The 16652-nt window shown below is 53.3% G+C and overlaps 2 protein-coding genes across 2 annotated transcripts; both read right to left on the minus strand.

The window, feature by feature from the left end:
- Positions 1-298: 298 nt before the first annotated feature.
- NCS57_00624900 (Isochorismatase domain-containing protein) lies at positions 299-1239 on the minus strand (the record flags this gene model as incomplete). The annotated part of the gene is made up of 4 exons (XM_053056142.1): positions 299-803; positions 854-907; positions 978-993; positions 1047-1239. The coding sequence occupies 4 exons, from the start codon at positions 1237-1239 to the stop codon at positions 299-301; spliced, it is 768 nt and encodes a 255-aa protein (XP_052915097.1).
- Positions 1240-1763: 524 nt separating this feature from the next.
- On the minus strand, positions 1764-16553 carry NCS57_00625000 (Midasin; the record flags this gene model as incomplete). Its single annotated transcript, XM_053056143.1, has 1 exon — positions 1764-16553. The coding sequence occupies one exon, from the start codon at positions 16551-16553 to the stop codon at positions 1764-1766; it is 14790 nt and encodes a 4929-aa protein (XP_052915098.1).
- Between the last annotated feature and the right edge of the window lie 99 nt (positions 16554-16652).

Here is a 16652-nt window from a genome sequence, read left to right on the forward strand (position 1 = left end):
GATGGTCTTGCTTGATTCAGTGTGTGCCCCTGGTTTCTGCGCGCGAATACACGGAGGGTTAGAGGTGTAGAGGAGGAGATTCGCATATCGGAATCGAGGCAAGCCCTCAGGTCAAAACGGGGGATGATAATGATAATGGTGGTTCGACGTAATGAAATGACCAGACAAAGAAATAAAAAGGACAAGGGTTCCTTCATGTCCCTTGACTCAAAAACAATTCAAAAAATTGGGCGTAATACTTGGCTATATGTTTTGATGCGTGATGTTGTATGGTATCTACTACCCCTGGCCTTCTCTTTCAAATCTTGGAACCAGGAGGCAACGACTGCCAGACCTGTTTGGTATCAGCCATTGACCCCTTGACGACGCCGATCAGGCTCTTGAAGGCAGGATGCGACGCGTCCCCCACGCACTCGTACATCCAGCTCTCGCTCGAGGTGACGGTGATGCCGGGCTCGGCGCGCAGCCGGTCCAGCGCAACGCCCACCTCGCCGGGATTGCAGCTCGACACGCCGTCTGCGAGCACGTACACCTTGTGTCCAGCATCGCGCAGGTCCAGCGCCGTCTGGGTGATGCAGATGTGGGACTCGATGCCGACGAGGGCGATCTCGGAGCCGGGGGCGAGGTCGGCAACCACGCTGGGGATAAACATGGAGAATCGCGTCTTGTCATGCGGCGGCGAGGGGAGGAGCTCGGCGAGAGATGGCACCGTGGGACCGAGCTTGGCTGATGTTTGGGTCGTGGTTACGACGGGGATGGAGAGGGCTTTGGCAAAGTTGAGGACCTTCTGCGTCGTGAGAACTCTTGGATTATCGTTAGCTGTGTGGAATTGTTAAGTGGGAGGGGAGTGTACATCTTGTCAAACTCGTAGATGACATTGCGAAACTTGTCTTGGATATCGCAGACACTGATAGTCAAGCTCCGTTAGTTGACCTCTCTCCCAATCGATCTCGCTTCAGCTTCAGCGTCCGACGTACAAGATCTTGGGGTTCTCTTTGTCACACTCTGTCAGTTCAATTGCACGCCAGTCCATCCAGTAGACTCACTGAAGCGCAGCTGCGCCGGCGCCGAAGACATTTCGCGAAGCTGTCGTGTAACGTATCGAGGACGACGGGTATCAATTGGAGAGAAGTTCGAGCTGCGGCTCAGATTGCTGATGGTGTTTGCCCGTACAGCTCGCGATCCGAGAGCGAGCTGAGATATACCACGTCGACCTAAGAGAGCTGGGGACAAGCGCATCGCCAAGGAAGGGGCTGTGATCGTCAGGGTTTTTTTCTTTAGAGTTCCAAGGTCTCAGGTGAGCTGCGGTTGATGAGACATTGGAAAAGTCGAGGCCCAAAGGATGGAGATTGGAGCTTTGGCTCTTTCCCAGGTGGTGCTTCTGGGCGCGGGGCAGCGGATGGGAGCGGGGTGCACTGCATTAGCGGGGTCTGACGGCATGAGCAGGTGTCAGTTTGTAGTGGAAGGAGGCGCTGAATGGTCAAAAGCTCCTCCCCTGGAATGGAATCATGGCGGGAGCGTTCCCGAGTTCATGGCTACGGAGCATTTACATCACAGTTATCAACGTATCCGTGTAATTACCCCTTAAAACATCAATTACTTTTATCAAGTTGGAATATTACCTGTCTAGCATCCATTCTATGCCCAGCCAATACAATGCTTTCTTTCTTTTTTGAAACAATCAACAGATAAACCAAACGCCTTCAACTCCATAATATGCTGCTTCCAATGCTTCTCGGTCTCTCTCCGATACTCCCTCCAGTCTAAGCGTTAACCTCGGCGAACCACGTCCGAAGCAGCCCAGCCAAAGCGCTTGGCAGCTCCTCGAGATGATGGACAATGAGATAATACTGGAAGGGGAACGTGTCCAGGTACCGCTCAATCACCACCTTGCTCTCGCCGCCGTCGCGCACAAACTTGGCCTCCTTGAGCTCGAGCACGCTGTCACCCTTCTTCTTGCCCGTGTCGTCCATGATGATGAAGACGATCATGATGCGCTCCTCCATCGCCTCGCGCAGCAGCCTCCGGATGCCCTCGTGAGCTGAAGAAGGCGTCAGACCGTCAGACAGAATCAGAGCTAGTTGCCACAGGTCCGAGCCGCCGCCTCCCTGCTGCCGCGCCAGCCTGAACGTCTCGATTGTACGCTGGATCAGGAGCGCAATGTCGGTGCGGTCCTGAGAGAAGTTGAACTTTTGCAGAACCTTGGCTCCCGCGTCCGAGGCGAACGGCTCCGTCAGGCCGTGCGCCGTAAAGACGTCGCTGCCGAAGCCCATGACGCCAACTTGGCCGGCCTCGAGCATTGTAAGCGATCGCGACACCATCACTAGAGATTCCATTGCCAGGGTGCCCGAAGACGATTCACCCATACTCTTACTGTCATCGACGCAGAGCAGAATCTGGTAAGTGCGCTTTGTAGGGATGCTTCGTCGCATCCAGATCTTGTCTCGCTTGTAACTTGATGCAATGTAAGGGATGATGCGCTTGATGTTGAGCCGCTTGCCAGTGCGGAACGCTCCTGAGAGCTTGGTCGACTGCGATGGTGTGAGGATGAGTCGCAGCTGAGATGTCAAGGCCAGAGAAAGAGAGTGAGTCTTGGTCTGGAACTCGGTCCACTGGTGCATAGATTCACCAAAGTCTCGGAGTGGTCGCTCCTCGTCCGAAATGTGCGTTGTGGAGAGTTGCGTAGATGTCTCCTGGATCTCAACTTCATCTTCATCCTCTTCTGCCAGCTGCGCTTCTTGCTCTTCCGGTTCGAGCTCACGATTATAGTTGCCCTGTCGTGTCTTGACTCCGGAACGTGTGTCATCCTGGTCCTTGTCTTGGTCTTGTTTGTTCGCATCTGGCGCTTCAGCTGAATCAGTCGTGTCCATCTTGTCGGGGTCCTGCTCGGGTTCTTCCTCCTTGTCTTCGTCCATCAAGCGGCTCGTAGGATCCTGCTTTTCCTCATCGATTGCCATGGACTCATCGATAGGCTGGACCTGATCATCATCTGCCGTTCCCATAGCTTGTGTATCCGCGGCAGTGTTGTCATCCTGGAGGTGCTGGAACTCTCGTCGACTCTGATCAGCGTTGGGGTCCTGAGGCGCATTCTGCTCGTCCTTTTCTGTAGGCTCAGCATCCTTGATGTCCTCTTGCTGTCGATGCCATCGCTCAAGAGCATCGCCGAGCTTCTTAAACGGATCGCTGCGTGCCGAATCGTCCTTGTCTTGTTGCTCCTGCTCAGCCCTATCCAGGACTTCCTTTGACCGTGACATCGAACCCTTGTTTCCTGCGCTGGTGTCTTGATCCGCGGCAGCCTCTCCCATCTCGCCATCTTCTTGCTGGGCCGCGTTGTTCTGGAAGTTGTCGTCAACGTCCATCGATTCGGCATTCTGGTCTTGGCCGGAGCTCTTGACGTCGCTCGGCGCCGCGTTGTCAGCGTCGGCTGTAGAGTTGTCCTTGGGCGGCTGAGTCTGGTCCGTGGCCTCTTCCTGCTCTTCAGCCTTCTCTTCTTCCTCTGGCTGAACATCTTCTTGCACTTCGTCATTACCGCCAACCTTCTCCTCGGGTGTCTCTTCCTCCTCTTCCTTGACCTCAGCCTCGTCTCCAGCTTCCTCCTGGAGCTGAGCTTGAGCAGCAGCGTCATCTGCCTCATCCTCCTCATTGTCGCCCATCTCCTGGTCCTCAGGCTCTTGCTTCTCCTCTTCAATGTCAGACAACGCATCGAGGTCATCGCTGTCTGAGGCTGACTCGTGCTCATCGTTTAGGTCCAGCTCCATGTCCTCAGGAAGAGCCAGGGTGTCGTTCTCCTGGGCAGTCTGATCCTGCTTGTTCATCTCCTCCTGAGTCTTAACGTCCTCTTCTTCGGCGCCAGCCTCTTCGGCATCTTGCTCGCCAGAATCGTCCGCCTCAGGCTCTTCTTCGCCCTCTTGCTTCTTGGCGTCTTCGTCAGCAGCCATCTGCTCATCGTCCTTCTTCTGGCCCTTGGCCTTCTCTCCTTGCTGATCCTTCTCGGCCTTTTCTTCATCATCTCCGTCCCACATCTTCTCGTCGACAGCTGTGGGATCGAGATCATCAACGTCGCCGGCCTCTTCATCCATTTCATTCTCCTCCTCTTCCTCGTCTCCGTTCTTGGAACCTTCCTCGTCATCTTCAGCTCCATCAACGCTACCCATGTCTCCCTCCAGCTCTTCGTCTGCCATGTCCACAGCGTCCTTCTCGTCTTCCATTTCGCCATTCTCCTCCTTGTTGGCTTCTTGAGCAAGTTCAGATAGGTCCTCATCAGGCTGGATATCCTTGCTGATGTCTTCAGCACCTTCTCCGTCGCCAAGACCAGTTCCAGACTCCACCTTGCCGGATTCTCCTGAAGTTTCGTCCGACTTCTCATGAGGGGTACAGAATCCTTGAGACGCGATCTGAGTAAAGGCCTTTGTCATGCTGTAGGCCATGTGTGCGACCGCTCCGTGAAGGTCGACAACCTGCACCAGAGACTGCTGGCAAAATTCAACATACTCGACCAAGATTGGGCTTGCGATAGCCATGAGACTCATGGCTGCTTGGCTCAAGTGCTTTTGGCTCATGTCGATCTGTTGCATCATCTCGATACAGCTGGAAACGCTTCTCTCGACTTCTCCAATGCGCAGCTTCTTGAAGAGATTCGTAAACCCATCGCAGTGGGCCGTGAGCCAGGCGGGTTCATCCTCCTTTCTGGGGATAGATCGGGCAGCCTTCTGTGCAGTCTCGATAGCGACTAGTATCTTGTCGCAAAGTGTCGAAATAGCATTGGCAAAGGTCGCAACCTCCACATCGTTGGCTGCGAAGCTGACATTCTCCTCGGTAGCCCTAGTCCAGCCGTTGAGTTGCTTGAATACAAAAGAGAGCTTGGGTTCCTCCGAGATCAGCTCCTCAATGACGCCCCGGAAACTGGCGAGTTCATTGGAGAAGCTTGTCTCAGCCTGTACGGCTGCCTCGGAGGAAAGACGGTCTGGAAGTTGGCCGAAGCTCAAGGTGGAGGTCTGGAGTGACTCGAATCGTCCATACCACGACTTCAACTGCTCAAGAACTCGGACATGCTTCGATTGTCCCAGCTTCTCGTGGATTTCGATCAAGCGAATAGAGAACTGGAGGATGTGAACCAACCAAGGGAGGAGCTGAGTCCAGTTAGACTTCGTGGTTTTCTTGGTCAAAGTGTTGTTGTCTTGGACACGACCCAGGTTATTGAATTGATCCATCGATTTCTTGAGCGACAACAAAGAAGATGCCCCGGCCGAAATGAAGTTCCTCTGGCTTAGAAGGAAGTCAAGCATGCCTTCAACAAAACCAATACTTCGTCCAACCTCGGCGCCTGTAAGGTCCTCCGAATGGTCTCTGGCGGCAGCCCTGGCTTTCGGGGCGAGATCCAGAATCTTGTGCAGGTGGTAATCGATTGCTTCCTCAGTCTTGTTGTCCCAAAGCTGCACGGGCTGGATTCTCGAGAGGACAAGAGATAGCGAATCCTGCTGGGCCAGCTTGTCCTGTCCTAGGTTGTACTTCAGGCCCATCTGACGAAGGTCTCGCAACGTGTCCGCAAACAACTTTCGCTTTCTTGTCTTGAGATGCTTGACCTGATCCTTGTTCTCGTCAGTCAAGAACGGTGGTGTTTCCTTGCGAAGCTCGGCCATGGACTCATTGAGGCTGGAGATGAACTCGTCCACGATCTGGGGCACTCCGCTGATCATCTCTGGGGTACGGGAGATCTTCCGCATCACAGAGACCGTCTTGGAAACATTGGCTAACCGCTTGTGGCCAGTGATCCACCCCGGCATCGTGTTGCTAAGATGGGAGAATGCTTGCGGGGGTACAGCAGCAGGCTCCGAACTTCCCTCAGGTCGGTCTGCGCGAAGCACATCTTCGTCAGGAAGACCTTGCTCGATGATGTGCTTTGCCTCCTGACCCAAGACGCCACGGAACTTCCTCACAAGTCTAAAGAGTTTCTGGTGAGACTTGCGAGCGCTTTCTCGGAGAGCATTGATGTTTGTATCCTTCCAGCTCGCCATGAGCAGGACGTCCTTCATCTTCTTCTCAATGGGAAGGCGTCCCCTCTGGATTGTTTCACCCATTACCTTCTCGTATCGTGAGTAGTACTGGATAAAGTTGGACAGCGAGTGAAGGATGACCTCAAGCATCGGGTAATCCTTGATGAGAAGCTTCAGGTGGCTCTGGAGCTGTCTGAGAAGGGCTAGACGAGCTCCATATTGGCCAACGATTGCCGTCGAGAAGTACATCTCCAAGCTCTGAATGAGAGAACCGGCGTATTCACGCATCTCATCCGGTACATCAACCAGGGAGAGAGGAACAGCAATAACAACCTGGTAGGCCACAAACCACCAGGAAAAGGCATCATCCTGGCATTTCTTCTCCTCCATATCAAAGAGGTTGGCCCAGGTGGATAGTTCAAGCCTTCGCCAGCGGATAACCGTCTCAGTCAGGAGGTTGTGCAGAGTAAGGACGCCATGCACCTTGCTTGCCCAGCCTCCAAACTGCCACTCATAAACATGACCATGGAGGTATTCCACCTTGGGCAGGATCTTGGCGAGGGGCTCAGTATGAACAAGCTCGAGAACCTTGTCACAGGCCTGGATCACATCGGCCAACGGTTGCATGTGTCCAATCTCATCGACCAACTGGAGCTCGCGGAACCTGCCCTTGATCTTGTGGATGAGACTAACGAGCTGGCGGGCCTCGGGAACGTTTGCATCCGTGTAGAAGTTGTAAGACTTGTCCACCGTGGATGAAGCCAGAGAATCAAGTTTGTCGTTCAAGATGAGCATAGTGCCAGCCAGCATCTTGCTTGTCAGGCTACGGTCGATATTTTTGTGGTCGATGGTTTCAGATGTGATCCTGTTACCCACAGATTGGCAAACCTCCTTGAGAGCTGCCGAGAATTCCTGTCGATCAAGGAAAATATTTCTGTGGAGTCTTGCAACCCGCAACGACTGATCGCGAACCTCATCTCGCTTCTTGGCAGGAGGACCATTGGGAGCATCCTCATTATCAAAGCTAGGGAACAGCTCATTGAACTCCTCGGCGTCGAGCTCTTCCTCATCTTCCAGGGCGCCTCGGAAGCGGTAGAGGCTGCCCTTGGCTGCCTCTTCTTTGCGGTCAGCTTCGAGTCGCTTGTTCCACTCATCGTAGAAGTTGTGGAAGCTTTGGAAGACCAGCTCGCGAGCATGAGGCTGGACGTTTTTGATGTCCTCGACACTGACGACCGTGCCCATGTAGGTGAGAAACTCGAAACTCCTCGATGAGAAGTCGCCGCTAGTTTGGTTCCACATACTTCCGCCGAAGAATGGCGCGAGCTCCAAGAGTTGTTGGGAAGCTGGTGCCAGTTGGCGAGCCGAAGCAGCCTCACAGAGTGAAAGGCCAACCATGAGACATCGCAGCAAGTTCGACGTAGGTCGAGTCATATCCTGATACGCTTCGAAGCGAGCTGAGAGTCGGTCCAGAAGTCTGAGAACGTTTTCTCTAACAATGTGCAACTCCTCGGCTGCTTGAAGAGGATTTGTATCCAGAACCTGCAGAGCAGAAGACAACGCAGGACCAGTGATGGCCTTCAAAACATTGGAGAACTCAGCATGGAGCCCGCTGAGCTCAGATTTTTCAGGTCTGTAAATAGGCCGAACCTCCTCGGGCAGTGGACCCAAGGCAGCTGCTTCTTGCTCCAGCAAGCGAATGCGCTCATTTGTGCCTTGCCCAGTAAACAGCTTCTCAAACGACCGCTGTGTATCTGTACGGTCTTGGAGAAGGGCATGTAGTTCCTGGAGGAACTCGCGCTCCATCTTTGGGCGGCTTTGGGGGTCAAACACGCGGTCTGGGACATACAGCTTGACGGTTCCAATGCTAAAGTGAACCCATGCAAATGCCGAGAGGTAGGCTTCTCGTTGAGCATCTTGCTGTGAGGCGGCCAGAGCCTTCAGAACAGGCACAAAGTGCTCGGTGACAATCTGCTTGAAATGTTCCGGCTCAATGCTCGAGACAAGGCCATTGAAATGGTCAAAGTCAGTTGATCGATTGTCTGAACCTTGAGAAGCCAACTCAACAGCTTGAATGACAGCGTCCTTGAGGTGCTGGCCATGGGCGCCAAAGACCTCAAGAACAAGCTTGAGGAGAACGCCGTTCAGTCTTGACAGGGGGTTAACCATCAGATCAGCACTCAGTTTCGCAAGTTGTCGTCCAGCGATTGGAAGTTCGGCCTCCAGCAAGGCCAGGGATCCAAGGCTGACGGATCCCAGACTCTGCATCTTGAACCAGAATGAAGTCGCAAACTTGCCATCCCAAGAGAACTGGTTCTGGTATACCAGGTTCTCCACAGACTGCAGAAGTGCTGCCTGAAGATCAGAGGTGGCAAACAGCATGCCAGATCTTGTCGGCACATCGGACAACACTTGGAGTTCCTGGGTAAAAGGCATAGGCTCAGTGCCTGAGGCCAAAGACTGAAGCATCGACACCTGTCGGAGAGTTTCAAACTCCTCAGCTAGGAAGGGCTTCAACTCGACCTCATCGGATCCAATTCGGGCTTCAAGAGACTGGATTTCGGCGGTGAGATCTTGTAGAAGCCCATCGGCGTTGGGAACTTCACCTCTGAGAATTCCAGAGGCCTTCTCGAGAGTGACCATTGCCTTGGATAGGTCAGGAATTGATGCGCCAGCCTTCCATCGCAGAGCATCAAACCTGGTACCGAGCTTCTCCAGCTCCAGTGTTCGGTCCAGAATTTCCTTTGTGGGCAGAGGAGTTGGTCGGAAAACATGCCAGAGCAACTCCATGCTCAAACCAGTGGACAGCTTGAAGCCGGCAGTAAAGTCCTTACCCAGGCGGTCGAGAAGGTGAACAACAAAGTCTCGCTCTTGGGTACCATCCAAGGCGTCAAGGTGCTTCTGTAGGAAGTTCGCGCCCTGAGCAAGATGTGCCTGGAACTTAGCCTCATCAAAGTCGGTCTCTGTAGCAAGCTTGACGGTTCGCTCAAGGTAGCGCAAGACACCTCTGAGGATCTGCACTCGTTCCGCCCACAAGGCGGCCGATTCGAATCCAAAGCCAAGCCATGTCTTTGCCGCGTTGATCGTGGATGTCAAGAATGAAGCAAGCTTGACAGTGGAATCCTTAGACACAGCCGCCACGCGATCACTTACAAGAGACCGCTGCAGTCGGTTGAGAGAGGTCAACTTGTTCACTTGAGCCTGGCGACGCTGGTCCTCAATCGAGTTTTGCAGGGTGTACAGATCTTGATAAAACTCCAGGCCTGCACCGAGCCATCTTGCTTGGTTCTGGACAGGGAGAAGCTGAGTAACCGGAAAGTTGTTGAGAGGGTGCAGTGGCTGGGCGGAAGTGAGTCCGGCAGGGACAGGGAGGGAATTGTACAATTGGGAGATGGCATTAACACCATCAGCCCCGTTCGTTGAGTGGAGGAAGTCCAACAATTCTCCCACGCTCTTGGTCATTGTAGTCTTGTCAGAATCGCCGCTTGGTAGAGCATTGGCGAAGCGGGGAAGCAGAGCCACATCGTTGATCGAAAGGGCCTCCAGAGCAGAGTTGACAACTGTGGTGTCTTCGGGCATTGAGCCGGCAATCTGTTGAGACATACCGTATCGCTGGAGACTGCTCTCAACTCCTATTACCCTGCTGTAACAGGGAGCACGCTCAGGCGGCGGAGTATGAATGTGAATCTCCACAGCACGGTTCCTCATTGCACGCGACAGCTCGCCGTATCGTGGGTCCATTGTCAAGAAGATACGGAAGTCAGGATGAGGCTTGACGACCCTGGGCTCTCCACCAGGACCACAGTGTTCGTTGATGCTCAAGAAACCGTTAGGCTCAAGAAGGGAGTTCAGTCGGTCCAGAACAGAGGCGTTGCACATGTTCGCATTGTCGAGAACAAGCCACTGGCCCATCTGCAGAGCCTTGACAATGACTCCGTCCAGCCATTCGAAGCGAGGGTTCTCAAGCACCAAGGGGCCCTGAAGGAGAAGAAGCGTCTTGGAGAGTGCTGTTGCTACTTCAGAGTCCGAGGGAATACCAGCGAGAAGGGATTCAATGCAGCGCTGAATGGTAGGCAGAGAGTCCACTTCGCCGGCGAACCCATCAAGCAAGTGAAGGAGATGGAGAGCATCTTCGGGGACTTCTCCAGGCACGGCTGACATGATGGAGTTTTGCAGATCCTGCTGGACGACTCGAAGCGCGGCATTGACCTCTCGCAGAGGATCGGCCTGCTCGAAGCCACCAACAAGATCCATGGTGTCAATGTCGGCATTCATGGGGAACACAACCAGAGACTTGCCAGCCAAGGCAGCAACATGTTCCAGGAGCACAGACTTTCCATAGCCAGAGGGACTGCTCAGAATGCAGGGAATGTTCTGCTTGACGCAAATCATGAGAGACTCTAGCTCTGAGAGACGAGGAACGATGTTGATGTTGGGCAGTCGCTCAGGCTGCGAATTAGGATGCCTGTCGAGAAGAGCAAGGCCCACCTGGCCAAACATCGGGTTGATGTCGTGGTATAGGCTGTGTTGTCGCGGCGAAGCACCAGAGATGAGTGTGAAGAGCTTGTTTACTTCTTCGCGATCCCTCTCAGATCGGAAACGTTGTCTGACAATAATGTCAAGGAAGTCTTCAGCTTGAGCATTGTGAAGGAGAGGGTCGGATGAATTGAGGAGCTTCAACCAGCGGAGAACGTCACGCAAATTGAATTCCCACGGACTGCCCTGTGAACCAAAGGCCTTCTCGACGGCAAGCTTGTGCTCAAGCTGAGACACAAACTGGATCAACTGGCTGATCACTGGAGCCGAGATATCGGGATAGTTGTGCGCGGCAATCAGGTTCAGATCATCGTCCGAGAAGACATCAGCGTACACGACGATGAAACGGTTCACAAAAGAGCTGGGCAGACCCTTTCGGCCACCACCTTGGTGGTGAGGGTTCTGGGCTGCGAACAAGCGGAAGTCTGGATGACGCTTGAAAACTTGGTCCAGTTCCGAGATGTAAACTTCACCTCGGTGATCAAGACAAGCGTTCAATCCTTCCAGAACTGACTGTGAGGCAAGGTTCATCTCATCCAGAAGTACCCACTCGCCCTTTTGCATAGCTTGGAGGAATGGCGCGTCTCTCCAGGCAAAGTTACCAGCCTCGGCACCTTCAACGGGCACATCAGTACCAAACAGGTCCATCAGATCAGTCTGGTCAGAAAGGTTGATTCTCGTGAGGGGCTGGCCACATGCTTGCGACAGAGCAGCAACAAGTGTTGTCTTTCCGACACCAGGGCTTCCTTCGAGAAGAATTGGCTTTTGCATCTGAAGTGCTCGAAGAACTCGCATCGCGTTCAGACGAGTAGTAGGTGCGTGGAAAGCGAAACCAGGGTCGGCGACGCCCAGAGAGGAACGAGGGATGCTGAAATGTCCGATTGTCAAAGACTGTTCGTTCATCGACAACTCTGGGTGTGTCTCATAGACGAATGACACATCCTTTCCAATGAGTTCACTCAGCTTGTCGAGACAGCTTTGCCGCTGTTGGTTGATCGACTTGGGGTCGGTGGCCAGCAGAGCAGAAGGGTTGGCGCCAATGCTGTCGATGAAGATAGTTGAGGCACCATGTACCAGAGAGATAATGGGTTCATCAGACTGGAAGTTGTTGATGAACTGAACCCAAACAAGGATCTCTCTGACAGAGAATGGGGCGGTAGCCATTGATCTAAATGTGTCTCCAAACCAGGCGGCAAACTTGACGATGACCTCGACCAGTTGCTTTGAATCACCCACGAGCTTCGTCTTAACAATCTCGTAGATATCTTCACTCTGCGACAAAGCAGGAACCCAGATCTCTGTGAATCGATTTCGCAGCGCAGGTGACAGCTCCTTCTTTCCGAAGTCACCGCCAGGATTCATGGTGGCGAAAAACTGGAAGCCATCAGCTCCAACGACGAAAGAGTTGTCGATGCCCTTCTCTGCGAGCAAAAGAGTTCTTGATGGTTCGAGCACAGAGTTGAGACGCTCCAGGACTGAATCATCGGCAAGGGAGATTTCATCGAGGAGGAAAAAGTGGCCTTCCCTCATGGATTCTACAAGACTGCCATCTGCCCACTCGAACAAGGCCTTGCTTCGTGTCTCGTTGCTGCTTATCCGCTCTCTGATGTCGGACGGAACCTTGTCGCTGATCGACGAATCCAGGGTGTTGTATCGCTCGAGACGTTCCTCAACCGAGCCCGACACATCTAGACCAAGAGTCTGCAGAACCATCTTCAAATCAACATCCAGAGCGTCAACGATGGCGCCGCGGTTGCGAACTGGTCTCTGGGAACCGATCAAATCGCCTGTCTCAGTATTTTGGTGGGCGTTGACGATGTGAAGTTCCTTCTTTAGTGCCTCAGCCAGGAGCTGGACCACTGTTGTCTTTCCACAGCCAGTTTCACCAACCAACAGGACGGGTTCGTTGTTGCGCAATGCTCGAGCAACGAGCACATAGAGTCGCCGCATCGCATGAGTCCACACCACGCCTTGGCTGTTATCCTTTCGGCTAATTCCCTTGAGCTCTGGGGCGGTGGTAGCGGAGTACAGGTCTTGAGGATCAATCTTAACTTTGAAGACCTTCTCGATAACTTCCTTGACTGCGATGCGCTCCTCCTGGTTGCGGACCCTTTCCGCCAGCAGCATGAATCCATGAGCAGCGATTTCTTCACGGGTATCGGCATCCCGTAATGCCCAGCGGAACAAGTCTCGGAGAGTGGCAAAGCTGTCCTTCTGCTCGAATAGTCGGCTCGTTTGTCGAAGCCGGGACAGCTCCTTGTAGACGGTCACAATTCTTCGACAATCCGGTGGCGAAGTGTTGCGGCTTCGCTGTTGGAGAATAAACTCCAGCTCTTCTTCAGGAATGTCGTCGAAGTGAAGCTCCAAGAATCTGTTTCGGAATGCTCTTGACAGAACCTTTCGACCACCATAGAGACCAGGAGGGTTCTGAGTTGCAAAAAGGATGAAGTTTTCGTGAGGTCTAACGACTTCTTGAGTCTCGGGGATCAGGAGTTCTCGGTTGTCGTCAAGCAGGCGGTTCAGAGCTTCCAGAACATCAGTTGGTGCCAGGTTCAGTTCGTCGAGCACGATCCAGTGGCCTTGGCGCATGGCTTGTACGAGGATGCCCTCCTGGAACCGCAGCTTTCCATCAGCTCCAGAGATGTAGGTACCCAAATACTCCTGAAGATCGGTGTGCTCGTGGTTGTTGATACGCACGAACTTGTTGCCAGTGAAGTTTGCGAGATACTCAATCATACTTGTCTTTCCGGCTGACGTAGGGCCTTGAATGAGAATGGGGAACCGCCTTGTGGAAGTGGCCCGGACAAGGTTAAGAAGGTTGCGTTCCACATAAGGGGTGATAATGTAGTCATCCCGTTCAATGGGAGTCTCGTTGCCCTGGAATAGCCAGTACTGTCGGTCTCGGCTCTTGTTCTTGAACCGAACATATTGCTTGCCGTCATTAGGGTGCTTCGGCGCTTGAGAGAGTAGTGATTGCGAATTTCCGTGTCGTTCAAAGAGGTGATGGGAGATTAGAGGCACAAGCATCTTCTCGGAATCTCGATCCAGGAGCGTCAGGAATCCCATGGAGAAACCTTCGTAAAGGGCCCTGCGCACACCGTAGTAGGGTGCGATGGTGTTCACGTAACTCAAGACCCGAGTGAGGGTTCGAAGACTGAAATGGGGCACTTCATTCGCTCCATCAACGAGTCTCTTCTCCTCAGCCAAGCGCTTCGTGTTGAGATAGAGTCGCGCAATATCATCGGCTGCCTGGTCGTTTTTACTGCTGCTGCCGCCGAGATAGGTCTTGATAATAGTAAGGAGGTCTTTCAAGTCCTTGTCTGGACTCGAAACATAAACTTCAGTAAATCTTGATCGGATGCCAACTGGAAGATCGCGTTTTCCAATATCGGTTGCCGGGTTCATCGCGCCAAAGATTCGGAAGTTGGGGTGTGCTTCGATCTTCTCGATCTCACCAGTCTCTGAGAGCAGGATGGAAGGTCTCTCGTCAGGTCCAGTCAACAGGTCCGCAATGCTCTCAAGAGTATCCGGCGACGCTAGGTTAATCTCATCAAGAAGAACCCAGTCACCATTGCGAACAGCCTTGACCAAGTTACCCTCCATGAAAGAGAAGGCGAAACTGCCAGAGCCCCCTGAGATCTGGACGTCAAACTGCTCGAGGTTGCGAGCAAAGGTGTCCCATCGCGGCTGAAGATCACGAAGTGTTTGCAGCTTTGACTGCGTCTTTCGACGTTTTGTAGGCTGCTCATCACCATTTCGTGTCTCTGCTTGCTGAGCGTGCACCCGCTCCAGTTCGCTAACGATCTTGTTGAACATCTTTGGCGCTTCCTTCCATAGTTTTGACACCCTTGACCATTGTCCCTTGGCGAAGCACTTGCCGACCTGCTCGAGATACTTTTGGTTCTTGGATGCAGATATGCCAGTTGCGGAAAAAAGATCCTCGAACTCTTCCTTCAACGGCATAGCCAATGTCCGTGTGTTGACAGGCTTGAAACCGCCCAGGAGATCGCCGACCTCGCTCTGCTGGGAAAGGTTGACAGCGATCAGCTTATGTCCAAGAGACTCAGCCAACTGCTGCACGACTGTGGTCTTTCCGATACCAGTTTCTCCCACGAGAAGGACTGGCTCGTTCAACTTGACGGCCACAGCGATTTGCTCCAGTAACTTCTTAGCGTGTGCTGTGCTAGCAAATGGTCGTTTTGACTTTTGGACACGGTTAGAGTGCTTCTTCTTCCGCAGCACTGCTCGACCAATGCTGAACTGGTTGTCGCTCTCTTCCAAAGGGGGTATATTGGCAGTGATGTAGTGTTCTGCCCGTTCTTTGGAGAGGTGCATCTCCTCAGCAATCGCAAAGATGAGCTGCTTGCCTAAATCTTGATCTGGGCAACTTCCGACAAAGCAGTCCACAGCCTCCATGAACATCCAGTCTCGGGTCGTCTCGCTGATGGGTTCGTCTCCGGTTTTTGAACCGGCAGCAACCAGACATTCCCGAAGTCTGCGGCACCACTTGAGCAGATCTCGTAGTGTCATCTGGCGATCCATGACGTTACGGCCTCGGGATAGCGCTCCAGGGGTGCTGCTGAGTCGAGAAAGCCGACCATAGACTGCCAGGATTCCGGGGATAAACTTTCGGAGAATAGGATGTGTTTGAACAACCACATCCTCGAGCTCAGATGCTGCAAGAGGCTGAGTCCCCAGGGTCTGCCAGAAGCGGATTCCAACGAGGCTCGGCAGGTTTTCCCGTCCATTCATGCCTCGCGATGTTCGCACGGTTGCAAAAAGTCGGAAACTGCTGGCTGCTTGTATCCTCTCTCCTCGGCTGGGGATAAGTAGTTCTTTTCGCTCGATCAGGGGAAGCAGTGTGCTCAGAACTTCGGTAGGAGCTCGGTCGAGATCTTCCACCAGCACCCATCGTCCTTCCCGGACGGCTGTCGTAAGTACACCAGGGCGCCATTGGAAGCTTCCAGGTTTTGAGTCTGTCGAGTATAGGCCGATGAGCATCTTCGCATCGGTCTGTTCGTTGAGATGTAATGTCACCATGTTGGAGTACATGCCAAGCTGCTTGGCCAGCTCGTGAACCAGGGCAGTCTTTCCGACACCAGGAAGACCATATAGCAGCACTGGGTCAGACTCGCGAAGCATGCTGGCTAATCGCTCCAAATTAGAGACAGTCGTGGGGGTAAGGACGAGATTCGATGACTCCCCAGCCGGGCCCAGGGGTCGGGGCAAGATGACATTGCCGTAGGAGACAACGTAAGGAGTGAGAGCTTGCAAGCACGGGGTGTCATTGCCGTCGGCCTCGTGCGCGGCTTGTATTTCTTGGCGCAGAGTAATGACGGACTTTACTCGAGACTGTTCGTACAACGATAGGAACCCATAGTCAATCGATCTACCATCAAAGTCTGCGAGAATAGCCTCGTTCTTGCCAATGTGCTCCTGGATGAGAGACTCGAGCTTCCAGTCGGATCCATGGAGGAGCTGGATGAAAATCCTTGTAGCAAGGTACCGAACGGCTATGCTATCATGCTTGAACAAGGTCTGCATGAGAGCGGGAGAGGTCAGGGGTCCAAAGTTTCGAGGGTCGAAGCTGATGAGTCTCCATGCCACCAGGAGGCTCTGTAGTAAAGATTCTTCATCCTGGGGCATGGCATCTTGGTTGAGCCTCAGGGGCGGGAGGCGAAGCGAGGGTGAATTAGTCGGCTTTTCAGACGACGAGTGTTCGAAAAAGGTTGAGAGATAAGGGGCAAAAGGCAAAATGCGTGCCAGGGCTGAATAGATTCGTATCCGCTGTCGCTCGTTTCCAGGGTTGAGAATCCATCGTGAGCAAATGTCTGCAAAGACATGCTCAAAGTGCGCAAAGACGCGCTCTGTAAGTGGCGGGCAGAGAGCAGCCTCTGCCACGGCGTCGAGCAGCTTTGTCGAGGTCTGGTCCTGGATGAGGGCCAGTAATTCTGAGGGCAGATGTTCCAGTACAGCCGCGTCCGCAAGGAGCGACCTCCTCTGCCGCGAGACGTCAATCATTGCCATGATTGCGCTCGTGTTTGACGATTCTTGCTCTCGATGCTGGTGCCTCTCTCAATTTACAGGCAAGCTCTCCTAGACTTTTTTTTTCTGTTATCTTATCTC

Source organism: Fusarium keratoplasticum, chromosome 4, assembly GCF_025433545.1.
Source record: "Fusarium keratoplasticum isolate Fu6.1 chromosome 4, whole genome shotgun sequence".
Classification (NCBI taxonomy): domain Eukaryota; kingdom Fungi; phylum Ascomycota; class Sordariomycetes; order Hypocreales; family Nectriaceae; genus Fusarium; species Fusarium keratoplasticum.